Source organism: Oryctolagus cuniculus, chromosome 10 (genome assembly GCF_051225735.1).
Source record: "Oryctolagus cuniculus isolate XC-2025 breed Fujian yellow rabbit chromosome 10, ASM5122573v1, whole genome shotgun sequence".
Classification (NCBI taxonomy): domain Eukaryota; kingdom Metazoa; phylum Chordata; class Mammalia; order Lagomorpha; family Leporidae; genus Oryctolagus; species Oryctolagus cuniculus.
In genome coordinates, this window is record NC_142876.1 from 54,458,166 (window position 1) to 54,470,929 (window position 12,764).

The window sequence follows — 12,764 nt, forward strand, 5'->3', positions numbered from 1 at the left end:
TAATGGCAATTTCTACTTTCATGATTCCTTACTGTTCTGATTGTCCCTGCTTGTTAAAGAAATTCTGTCAAAGAAAATAAGGTGAACAATTCTTATGAATAAAAAGCCGGAATTGAATTTTTTCATCTCCTGAAAGAGCTCAGAAAACAGTCAGGTAAATACCACCATTGATTTTAATCAAATTCTATTAGACAAAAATGCTCTTTGTAAGGTCTGTTTATCTCTGAAATAGGTTTTCTAAAATAACTTCAAGGAACAATAACTTTTTAGTCCCTTTATCTTTGGTGTACACTATACATCCAGAATTTGCTCAGATAATATAGTTTGATAAATTTTACTTAGGGAATACACATAATTAGCCTCTGATCTGCTGGCTATGTATTCTCCAGTTATTTAGTAAATTGTAAATCATAGAACTTATAAGTGCATCAGGTTCTCTTAGACTCATTGATTGTTACAGAATGGCAGGTGCCCTGAGATGGCCCAGGGTTAAAGAAGCACAGGATTGTTAGGCCAGTGCCGTGGCTCACTAGGCTAATCCTCCGCCTTGCAGCGCCGGCACACCAGGTTCTAGTCCCGGTCGGGGCGCCGGATTCTGTCCCGGTTGCCCCTCTTCCAGGCCAGCTCTCTGCTGTGGCCAGGGAGTGCAGTGGAGGATGGCCCAAGTCCTTGGGCCCTGTACCCGCATGAGAGACCAGGAGGAAGCACCTGGCTCCTGGCTTCGGATCAGTGCGATGCGCTGGCCGCACCGTGCCAGCCACGGCGGCCATTGGAGGGTGAACCAATGGCAAAAGGAAGACCTTTCTCTCTCTCTCTCTCTCTCACTGTCCACTCTGCCTGTCAAAAAAAAAAAAAAAAAAATAGCACAGGATTGCTATTTGCTGACTGGAGGAATGGAAATTCTCCCTTATTCTGAAGCTGACTGAGGACACACGTAGCCCTGGTTATTGCTGCTGGAAGATACAACACCGGGACCCAGGAGTCCTGGAAAACAGAGCAGAGAGAAGGAATTTGGTTGGTGACTATACAACTTAGTATCCAAACTAGGACACTTGTAGGAGTGAAAAGGTATTGTTAATATTTCTGCTAGGACAAAAACATCAGTCAGAGCTGTTTGAGGCAAAACAGGATCCATTGTCACCCTAATTCTCAGTGACCCCCCAGTCCTTGTACCAGCCTATATCCGAGGTCTGTTCTACCCCAGATCTTTTCAGTTCTACAAACCAATGTATTCTTTTTTTAAAAAGATTTATTTATTTATTTGAAATAGTTACAGAGAGAGGAGAGGCAGAGAGAAAGAGGTCTTCCATTCAATGGTTCACTCCCCAATTGTCTGCAACGGCCGGAGCTGTGCCGATCCAAAGCCAGGAGCCAGGAGCTTCTTCTGGGTCTCCCACGTGGGTGCAGAGGCCCAAGCACTTGGGCCATCTTCTACTGCTTTCCCAGGCCATAGCAGAGAGCTGGATTGGAAGTAGAGCAGCCGGGACTCAAGCAGCGCCCATATGGGATGCCGGCGCTTCAGGTCAGAGCGTTAACCCACCGCCCCACAGCACTGGCTCAATGTAATTCTGATTATTTAAGACTGTATATGTTAGCTGTTTGTTACTTGCAATATAAAATACCCTAATATAGTCTTTCAATTTCCTTCCAAGTTCTTCTTTGTTATGAAGGCATCAGGATTTCTGGACATGTCTGGAAACAACAATAATCTTCCATGAAATGTATTTATAAATAACACTGTAGGATTCACATATTAAAGGGAAGTGGAAAGTAATGATTTTCAAAATCAGAGGCTGGCATTGTAGTGTAATGGGTTAAGCCACCACCTGAAATGCAGCATCCTATGAGCGCTGGTTCAAGTCCTGGCTGCTCCAGTATTGATCCAGCTCCCTGCTAATGCACCTGGGAAAGCAGTGGAGGATGGCCCAAGTCCTTGGGTCCCTGCACCCATGTAGGAGATCTGGTTGAAGCTCCTGGTTCCTTGCTTTGGCCTGGCCCAATCCCAACCGTTACAATCATTTGGGCAGTGGACCAGCAGATGAAAGACCTCTCTGTCTGTCTCTCCCTCTCTCTATAACTCTGTCTTTAAAATAAATAGAATAAATCTTGAAAAAAAATAGAAGAAATAAAAATACACATACAGTGTGATTCCCAATCCCTGTGTTGGGGTTCTATTCTGCAAAATTTAAACCAGCTGTAGGTAAAGACATATGTGCAAAGATGTTTGTGCGGCCTTGTGCCAAAGACACAGAATGGTTGAAAACTTGTGATATATTCAAACTAAGGAGTATCTGGGGGCTTTTAAAAAAAGATGTAGTTAAATTTCTATGAGCTGGGGCCTGCACCATGGTGCAGTAGGTTAATCCTCTGCCTGCGGCGCCGGCATCCCATATGGGCGCCAGTTCTAGTCCTGGCTGCTCCTCTTCCTATCCAGCTCTCTGCTGTGGCCTGGGAAAGCAGTGGAAGATGGCCCAAGTCCTTGGGCCCCTGCATCTGCATGGGAGACTGGGAAGAAGCTCCTGGCTCCTGGCTTTGGATTGGTGCAGCTCCGGCTGTTGCGGCCATTTGGGGAGTGAACCAATGGAAGGAAGAGCTTTCTCTCTGTCTCTCCCTCTCACTGTCTGTAACTTTACCTCTCAAATAAATAAAATCTTTTAAAAAAAATCTGTATGAGCTGATCTGCAATTGTTAAAAAAAATAGGGTGGCTATGCAATGTGTACAGTTGGAATCATTTTTCTAATGGAACAACTTATGAATGTGTAGATGCTGGTCTATGGATATAGAGAAAGGTGTAGAACAATAAACCAACTTGGTAGTATTTGAGTAGTGGTGGTTAGTGGGGTGGATTTGTTGGGAAAGTTTAGTGTGGACTGGAGAAATGTGGAGAGATGATTAGTTTTTCTCTAATATATCTGTCTTATTGATCCTGTTACAGTGATTTTTTTAAGATTTTTTTTTTTTTTAATTTGAAAGAGTTACAGAGAGAGGTAGAGACACAAAGGGAGAGGTCTTCTGTTGCTGGTTTACTTCCAAAATAAATGGCTGCAATAGCTGGAGCTGAGACGATCCAGAGCCAGGAACTGGGAGCCAGGAGCTTCTTCTGGGTCTCCCCTGGGTGCTGGGGCCCAAAGACTTGGGCCTACTTCTGCTGCTTTCCCAGGCACATTAGCAAGGAGCTGAATTGGAAGTGGAGCACCAGGATTTGAACCGGCGCCCATATGGGATGCCCACACTGCAGGCCAGGGCCTTTAGCCCACTGCACTACAGCACTGTTCCCACAGTGATCTTTTTCTTGTCATTAAAGTTTGGTGTTTTGGAGAGGGAGACTGTATTGGTCTATTTTCTGTTACTATTACAAAATACTGGGCAATGCGTAAAAAAAAGAGGTTTGCTAGCTCACAGATGTGTAGGCTGAAAGTCAAGCAGCTTGATGCTGGTTCAGATAAGGGCTCCCCTGCCTGTGTCACACCATGGCAGGAGGGCGTCATGGTGGAGCTCATGGGACAGGGAGAGATTCCCTGGTGAGCCAGGAGGGGCAGGCTCATGCTTTCCTAACAGTGCAGTCTTGCAAGCGTGAATTGGAGTCCCATTGAGAACTGTGTTAAGCCCTTCCTAGGGCAGCAACCCTCATGGCCTAACTAGGCTCCACCTCTTACAGGTTCCTGCACCTCCCTCACCACACTGAAGACCAAGCTCCCAGTGATCCGTTACACCAAGCTCAGTTAGAAGGAGACTTAGGGTCAGGTCTGGTAGGGTAGGGAGTGACAGTCCCACCTCTCTTCCCTGCTGGTCCCCAGGGTGCAGAGGTGCAGGCCTGTGATGGGAAAGTGGGGCTCAGGTATGGCTTCCAGGGGACAAGCCAGGGTGAGTCCTCTCTCCTGCTGGAAGATGGAGAGAAACACGGCTTACCTGTGGAAAACATAAAGACCACCTATTAGTTGGCATGCTGTTCCCAGCCGCTGCCCCAGGACTGAGGGCCATAATGTGAACCCCGGGCTGTGGCCTAAGAGTGATGGTTTCCCGGCATGCAAACACCTGTTAGTTTCTACCTATGGAGACCAACGGCATCTCCTTACCCACCAAGCCTATCTGTGTGTTTTCAAGCCCGCTCTCTACCTTTGCCAGAAGCCTAAGGAAGTCAGCTTTCTATCCCAAGACTAGGAAAAGGAGCTGGGCTTGAACCTCTGCTTTGGGAAAGGTTTACCTTACACAAGTTTCACTGCAGTGGAAACACACAGACAGACACACACACACACACACTTGTACTGGAGTTCCCTCCCTTCTTCTTTTTTTTTTTTTTTAAAGCATTGACTTTTGTTAGCTTGTCTGTGTCTTGCCAAAGTAACACGGACCCAATGTGGAAAGCCGGGACAGCTGAGGAAAGTGAGATCTTTCGGCTCTCCCAGATAGCTAGGAATGTTTTCATGTACACGGGAATGTGCCTTGTGAGCTGGTTTGCATTCTGCTTGCTTTCTCTTCTACCACTTTCGACCCTTTTTTTCCCCAGAACTATCCCAGATCTTTCTCCACTGGTGGTCGCAGCTCCACTGCAGCCCTCCTCCAGGCCTGGGGCCACCCAGGGCCCCGCAAGACTGCCTGGCTTTCGTCGGCGCCGCGGCCCCTTTAAGCCGGCAGGCCAGGGGGCGGTCCCCGCGCTGATTGGCTGCGCCGGGAGACACGTGGCGGTCCCGGGGAGTTGGTTCCTGCCAGAGCCAGGCGGCCCCGGGAGCCTGGGGGGCTCGGGCGGCCGGGCATCGCTTCTCCCCGGGCAGGGGAGCAAGTTGACAGATGTGCCTGGGGCGGTCCCTGGTTGGCTTCACCTATTGTACCTGCTACCTGGCGTCTTACGTCACGAACAAGGTGAGGGGACAGGCGGGGAAGGCGGTGATGGCACGTGGGAGATTCGGGCTCCAGCTTTTCATCTTTAATACATTGTGGATGGGGATAAAGAAGAAACTGACTCTGTGGGATGCGCTTTTAGGATAGGATTTGCTGGACCGTAGTTCTGCGATTCCTGCTCTGCACGTCTGCTGAGAAACTGCATTATTTTGACCGGCCGCGGTCTGAGGGCTTAAGACCGGCCAGCGAGGACCACTTTAAAGGGAAAAACAAAGTAAAACCCAAAAAGCCGAAAAGCAAATTGGCTGCTGGTTCCCTCGGAAGGAAAGAGTCGGGAAGCCAGCAGATGCTCCTCCTGTTTTCTGAACACTCCCCTGCCCCCAAAGCCCACCCTGCAAGATTCCAGAAGACTTAAATGGGGGAGGGGGCTGTTCCACCTCCTCCAGCTCCCCTCATTCCCACACCTGTGTTGGATGTCTCCATCCCAAGCACTTTAGGTATATTCTAGGCTTCTTCCTGGAATTATTTTTTGTGCAATTATTATTTTTTAAAATATTTATTTATTTTATTTGAAAGGCAGAGTTACAGAGAGGCTGAGGCAAGGGAGGGAGGGAGAGAGGGAGAGAGAGAGAGAGAGAATATGAATGAGGTCTCACATCCTCTGGTTCACTCCCCAGATGGCTGCAACAGTCGGAGCTGCGCTGATCTGAAGCCAGGAACCAGGAGCTTCTTCCAGGTCTCCCACGCAGTGTGGGGGCCCAAGGACTTGGGCCATCCTCCACTGCTTTCCCAGGCCATAGCAGAGAGCCGGATCAGAAGTGGAGCAACCGGGACTCGAACCAGTGCCCATATGGGATGTCGGCACTGCAGGCGGTGGCTTTACCTGCTAAGCCACAGTGCCGGCCCCTTACAATTATTTTTAAAACTAGAACTAAAATGTAACTTTACGTCAACTACCATGTAGTCCTCTGTTTGGGGTTTCGTTTTGGTAGGAGGAGTAAGTTGGCCATGGGTTTGGTGCCGTCAGTGAAATGTTGGACCCATGAGCACGGGTAGGGCATTACCTGCTGGGCTGGTCTCTGGGCTGCTGCCACAGTGGTGATGTGAGGCCCAGGACTGCTGTACTGGGCTGTGGAGTGTGTTCTGCCCTCTTTCTACTTCTTCCCCTCCTCTCGACCCCGGCTCTCTGCGCAGAACCGTCTGGAAGCAGCATTTGAGCATCACTCACAGTAAGTGGCTGCCTTCAGTGGACGCCGTCAGAGGAGGACGCCGCCCATGCCCGTTTCCCTCCGCAGATCATGTTTAGTTGTGGTTGTGGCCCTTGGAAGAGCCACGACTGTAGACCTATTGGGAGGCATCCTGGCTGCATAAACTTAGCCATGGATGCCTTAATCTCACTCTATCTTTTTGTCCCCAAAGGTTTATTTATATGAAAGGCAGAGTGTTGAGAGAGAGAGAAATCTTTCATATACTGGTTCACTTCCCAAATGCCCCCAAGAGCCCAGGACTAGGCCAGGTGGAAACCAGGAGCCCTGAACTCCATCCTGTTCTCTCAATGGGTGGCAGGGATCCAAGCTGGGCCATCACCCACATTAGCAGAGTAGTTGGGATTCAGATTGGCACTCTGATTCGAGATTTGGGCATCCCAAATGGCAGCTCCACCTGTTGCACCAAAACGCCTGCCCCAACCTTAAACTCTTTTAGATTTTTATTTTTTGTGTTTTGTTTTTGTTTTTGTTTTAAGATGGAATAAAAAGTCCTCTTCACAGGGTGGCGAGAATGAGCTGATGTTGTTGTGGAGTGGTTGGCCTTCTGCCTGTCATCGTGGGGGAAGTTGCACAGGGTCAGTAGCAGTGACTCTAGAAGAAGGAAAGGGAGGGGCCGGCGCTGTGGCATAGCGGGTAAAGCCGCTGCCTGCAGTGCCAGCATCCCATAAGGGCACCGGTTCGAGTCCCAGCTGTTCCACTTCCAATCCAGCTCTCTGCTGTGCCCTGGGAAAGCAGCGGAAGATGGCCCAAGTTCTTGGGCCCCTGCACCCGCGTGGGAGACCCAGAAGAAGCTCCTGGCTCCTGGCTTCGGATTGGCGCAGCTCTGGCCATTGCGGCCATCTGGGGAGTGAACCAGCGCATGGAAGACCTCTCTCTCTGTGTCTACCTCTCTCTGTAACTCTGTATTTCAAATAAATAAATAAATAAATAAATCTTTAAAAAAAAAAGGAAAGGGAGACAGGAAGGACAATGTTTTGCTTACGGTGCAACTCAGTAATTATTAGCTTCTGACAGATTTGTTTGCTTGTAAGACAGGTAGCCTAAGAAGTTTTGGTTTTCTGTAGCACCTACTCAGAATATGTGAATTTGTGATATCTTGACCTTTTCAACTCACTATTTCCAATTGGCCTACTTAACCTGGAAAATACATTGGTGATGTTTTACTTTAAACCAGGATGACCTTTCTTTTATTTCCTTACCATCATCAGAAGGGCAGAATAGCATGTCTTTCCTCAAAGCCCACAGACCGTGGCACTGAGTAGGCAAAATCACTTTTGAAAAAACCTGTATTTATTTATCTATTTGAAAGGCTGAGTGACAGAGAGGAAGAGACGAGAAATAGGTCATCCATCGGCTGGTTCACTCTCAGAGTGCTGCAATGCTCAGTACTGGACTGGGCCAAGGCCGGGAGCTGGGAACTCCATCTGGGTCTCCTATGTAGCAGGGGCCCAAATACTCAGGCCATCTTATGCTGCTTTCCCAGGTGCATTAACAGGGAGCTAGAGTGGAACAGCTGGGACTTGAACTGGCACTCTCTTTTGGGATATAGGCATTACAGTTGGTGCCTTAACCTGCAACAGCTGAGGCTGGGCTGGGAGGAAACCAGGAACTCAATCCAGGTCTCCTATGTGGGTTTCAGGGTCTCACCTACTTGAGCCATTACCCTTCTTCCTCCCAGAGTATGCATTAGCAGGAAACTGGAATTGCAAGTGGGTCTGGGGGCCAGTGCTGTGGCATAGCGGGTAAAGCCACTGCCTGCAGTGCCATCATCCCATATGGGTGCCAGTTTGAGTCCAGCTGCTCCACTTCCAATCCAGCTCGCTGCTATGGCCTGAGAAAGCAGTGGAGGATGGCCCAAGTCCTTGGGCCCCTGCACCTGTGTGGGAGACCCCGAAGAAGCTTCCGGCTCCTGGCTTCAGATCGGCTCGGCTCTGGCCAATGCGGCCGCCTGGGGAGTGAACCAGCGGATGGAAGACCTCTCTCTCTCTTTCTGTAAGTCTGCCCTCAAATAAATAAATAAATCTTTAAGAAAAAGAAAAAGAAAGTGGGTGCAGTACTTAAACCTAAGCATTCTTGATATGAGATTCTGGTGTTCCAAGTGGTGTTTCAAATGCCTGCACCAAATGCCTGGCCCTATAAGTTTTAAATGCTATGTTGTATTGTTATAATGATTCTGATTGTCATAATATATGGTATGTTGTTAGAATAATTCTACTTTCTCATTAGTTATTGCTGCTAATCTCTCAGTGTGCCTAACTTATCGTAGGTGTGTCTACATAGGAAGAGACCGTGTGTGCAGGATTCGGTATTGTCCCTGGGAAGGTCTTGCAGCATATCCCCTGCAGGCCGAGGCGGTGGTGGGGTGGGGGCTGCTACAGAGGCTGAACGGGAAAAGAGAGCTGCGCAGTGAGCATGTCCTGCATCTCGCCTCTCTGCCAAATGAATTTTCTTTTGAATTTGTGAAGATTTTCTGTGTCTACAGTAACAATGCTCTCTTCCAGTTTTTTCATACTAAGTTATTTCCAGGTTTCTCTGTGTAGTTTTCTCCTTCAACTGTTCCCCTTCTTTATTTTAGAAAGAATTTTTAAAAATTAAATCTTATACACCTTCCACTGTTTTAAAAAATGGCTGGTTTTGGGGGCCATGTTGTGGCGCAGTGGGTATAGCCTCTGCCTGTGATGCCGGGTCAAGTCCTGGCTACTCCATTTTCAATCTAGCTCCCTGCTAATGCTCCTGGGAAAGCAGGGGAAGATGGCCCAAGTCCTTGGGCCTCTGCCATCCACGTGAGAGGCCTGGATGGTGTTCCCGGCTCCTGGCTTCTGCCTGGCCCAGCCCTGACTGTAACAGTCATTTAGGGAATGAACCGACAGATGGAAGATCTCTCTTTCTCTTTCTCTTGCCATCTTTCTCTGTCACTCTGCCTTTCAAATAAATAAAATAAATGTTTTTACAAAATGGTTGGTTTTTGATGGGGCTTTGAAGCACCAAGTGTGTATCAGAGGAAGCTACTCTAGGTGGAGTCGAGATGGCCCAGCACTGCTGGGTTCTAGCCAGGGTGGCTTGGGATTCTGGCCTGGCCTGAGCTGTGCAGTCTTGTGTTCTGTGGGAGGCCCAAGCTCCCTGCCTGTCCTGTCACAGCTGTGGAGCCTTCTGCCTGGAGCCCAGCCCACTTCCGGGCTTCCTTCAGAGGCTCCCAGATGGCTCTTTCTCTTCCCGTGAGAACCTTGCTGTGAGGGTTTGCTTTCGGCCGTGCAGTGGTCTGCTGCGAGCATCGCTTCCCAGGGATGTGAAGGAATTCCTGGAAGGAGGCATTTTTAGCACTTAGTTTCTGTTTCTCACAGATTCCTTTTTTCACCACTCTTTAGCCAGGTGAGGTGAGAGCTTAGGAAGCTATGAGCTTCCCCAATATCTAGGCCAGGGCTAAACACACAATAAACTCAGTGAATATTTGGTATCAGAAAGAAGGTCAAAGATGCCATCCAACACGTGACCCCAATGCTCCCTTAGTCCTTTCTCTTTTCCATTTTAGACTAGAAATATCAGGAAAAATGAGGAAGCAGCATATGGATTATGTTAATAAACTGACTTCCTGGAAGAATAACTGAGGATTGGAGTGTAGGCAGCCATCTTAGGCAGCCATATTTGGGGTGTTTAAGAGCTCACATGGGGGCCGGTGCCGCAGCTCAATAGGCTAATCCTCTGCCTGTGGCGCTGGCACACCAGGTTCTAGTCCTGGTCGGGGCACCGGATTCTGTCCCGGTTGCTCCTATTCCAGTCCAGCTCTCTGCTGTGGCCAGGGAGTGCAGTGGAGGATGGTCCAGGTCCTTGGGCCCTGCACCCGCATGGGAGGCCAGGATAAGTACCTGCGCACCGGCCGCAGCGGCCATTGGAGGGTGAACCAATGGCAAAAAGGAAGACCTTTCTCTCTGCTCTGTCTCTTTCTCACTGTCCACTCTGCCTGTCAAAAAAAAAAAAAAAAAAAAAAAAAAAAAAAAAAAAAGAGAGAGACAGAGCTCACATGGAGAATTCTGTGTGGCTGATTCCTGGGAGAAAATTGATACATAAATATGCCCATCACTAGTTTTTAGATCATGGAAAGAATCAGTGGAATCCTTGCTTAAAGCCATGGAATGGTTTCAGATTTTCAAAAATATTCTTCCGTGTTCAATCATTGAAAAAAAGACAGAAAAAGATCCCTCAAAGGATGAAACAGAGTTTCTCTATTCAGTGCTGTAAATTCCATAAAAAGAGGTACTAGAAATACAAATCGAGCTGAGTTGAGTGGGTTTAAAAAAGAATCCTTAAAATTCTTAAATACAGCAACATTTATGACACCTATGCAGATTTGTTTTAAAAATATTGTTTAATGCAAAGCCATGCAAAATCCTAAAGACTGAAGGAAAACAAAGACATTTAAAGACATGGAGAAGGGGTTGGAGTTTTAGGTAAACTGGACAGTAGGCAAACGGACCCTGTGCAGGCAGCTGAGCAGTTTTCTCCAGAGTTGCTGCTGTGACGGCGTGGCATGTTCCCGGGTGGCACCATCTGTCCCTGCTGTGGGCTTCCCATTTGCTGACGATACCGGCACCATCCTCCTGCTGAGAGGTGGTCTGGCTTCCAGTGGCCCCAAGGAGAAGCAAGCCCACTCTTTAGGATGACTTCGCAGGCCATCTGTGTGTCAACTGTGTGATTTCAGTGGGGAATAAAGGTCTTTTTTGAAACTTGAATTTGTTTTTGGATGGTCTCCCAGTTCTCTCTCATTTGAAATGTCCATTAATTTGCTCTTTGTTTTCCAGTATGTCCTGTCTGTCTTGAAATTTACCTACCCTACGTTATTCCAAGGGTGAGTATTGTTTATGTTCTTTATACAGAAATGTCCAACCAACATCATTAAATGTTATTAAGAATACACTGAATAAATGCATAGACATCCTGTAATTTGACTATTCAATGAATGAGCATATAGGTTGTATTTTATTAAAAATTATTATTATTATTATCATCTGAGAGTCCAAGAGAGAAATAGAAATCTTATCTGCTAATTTACTTCCAAAATGCCCTCAGTGTCTGGGACTGAGCCGAGCCAAAGCTAGGAGCCCAGAACTCAAACTGGGTCTTTCATGTGGGTGGAATTGGGAGCCGGAGCTGGAAGTTGACTAGGCACTCCAGTACTGGACGTGAGCATCTTCATTGATGTCTTAACCTCTGGGCCAAGCACCTGCTTCTTGTGTTCAGTTTTAGAAGCATAAAAGCAACAGTGTTGTCAGATATTTTTGTGTTAAGATTTGCCAAGTTTCCAAGTAATTCTTGGGGATAGATGCCTACATAAGAAATTTGAATTAAAGAATGTGAAGTTTTCTAGTATTCTTTTCAAGTATTAGCAAGTATATTTTCCAAAAGTTATTTTACCAGTTTACATTGCCACATAGTCTCTATATGAAAATTTTATAATATTTTACTGAAATCATGGTTCATTTTTTTCTCTGCTGATTTCATGAGCGAAAAATTGTACAGGTTGAGCATCAGTAATCAAAATCCCAAATCCAAAATTCCTCAAGATCCAAAACTTTTTGAGCCCTGATATCACGCCAGAAGTAGAAAATTCTATACATCACCTCATATGTTGGACTGAAGTCAAAATTCAGGCACACTAAACATTTTGCATAAAATGTATATGGCTTCAGGCTTTGTGTATAAGGTGTATATGAAGCATAAATGAATTTTGTGTTGGGATTTGGGTCTCATCCCCTTGATATCTTATTATTTGTATGCAAATATTCCAATATCTGAAATCCAAAGCACTTCTAGTCCCAGGCATTTTAGAGAAGTGATACTTGACCTGTATATTGTTTTGTCTGATAATTTCTTACTTCATTAATGAAGTTGGACAGTTTCCTTAGGCTTATTATCCACTCATACCCTATGTTCTGTGTATTGTCTTTTTGTGCCTTTTGCCCATTTATTTTCTGTGAAGTTTTAGTATTTTTCTTTTCTTTTTTTTTTTTTTTTTTGTGAAGATTTATTTATTTATTTGAAAGGCAGAGTTACAGAGGCAGAGAGAGAGAGAGAGAGAAAGAAAGGTCCTCCATCTGCTGATTCACTCCCCGAATGACTGCAATGGCTAATCTGAGCTGATCCGAAGCCAGAAGCCTGGAGCTTCCTCCAGGTCTCCCACATGGGTGCAGGGGCTCAAGGACGTGGGCTATCCTCCACTGCTTTCCCAGGCCATAGCAGAGAGCTGGATTGGAAGTGGAGCACTCGCAACTTGAACTGGTACCAATATGGGATGCTGGCACTGAAGGCTGCAGCTTTACCTGCTATGCTGCAGTGCTGGGCCCCATGTATTTTTCTTAAGAATTTATTGAGGGCTTTTTATTTATTTATTTACTTTTTTATAGAAAGCTTTTATTTAATAAATATAAATTTCATAGGTACAACTTTTGGATTATAGCGGTTCTTCCCCTCATACTGGCCCTCCCACCCCCAAACCATCCCAACTCCTCCTCCCTCTCCCATCCCATGCTTCATTAAGATTCATTTTTAATTATCATCATATACAGAAGATCAACTCTATACTAAGTAAAGATTTCAACAGTTTGTACCCACACAGACACAAAAAGTATAGAACTGTTTGAAGACTAGTTTTACCGTTAATT

The 12,764-nt window shown here is 46.6% G+C and overlaps 1 protein-coding gene across 17 annotated transcripts in view; it reads left to right on the forward strand.

The window, feature by feature from the left end:
* Positions 1–4,326: 4,326 nt before the first annotated feature.
* Positions 4,327–12,764, forward strand: part of SLC35D4 (solute carrier family 35 member D4) — a 128,579-nt gene continuing 120,141 nt past the window's right edge. For 7 of the 17 annotated variants that reach the window (XM_051851343.3, XM_070050393.2, XM_070050394.2 and 4 more), the window contains exons 1-2: positions 4,660–4,861; positions 10,905–10,951. In XM_051851343.3, coding sequence (XP_051707303.3) covers positions 4,790–4,861; positions 10,905–10,951 — 119 coding nt within the window. In that variant the 5' untranslated portion in view covers positions 4,660–4,789. Of the gene's footprint in view, positions 4,862–10,904; positions 10,952–12,764 lie in introns of all 17 variants that reach the window. The other 10 variants (XM_070050391.2, XM_070050392.2, XM_089305260.1 and 7 more) reach the window with 3 other exon arrangements.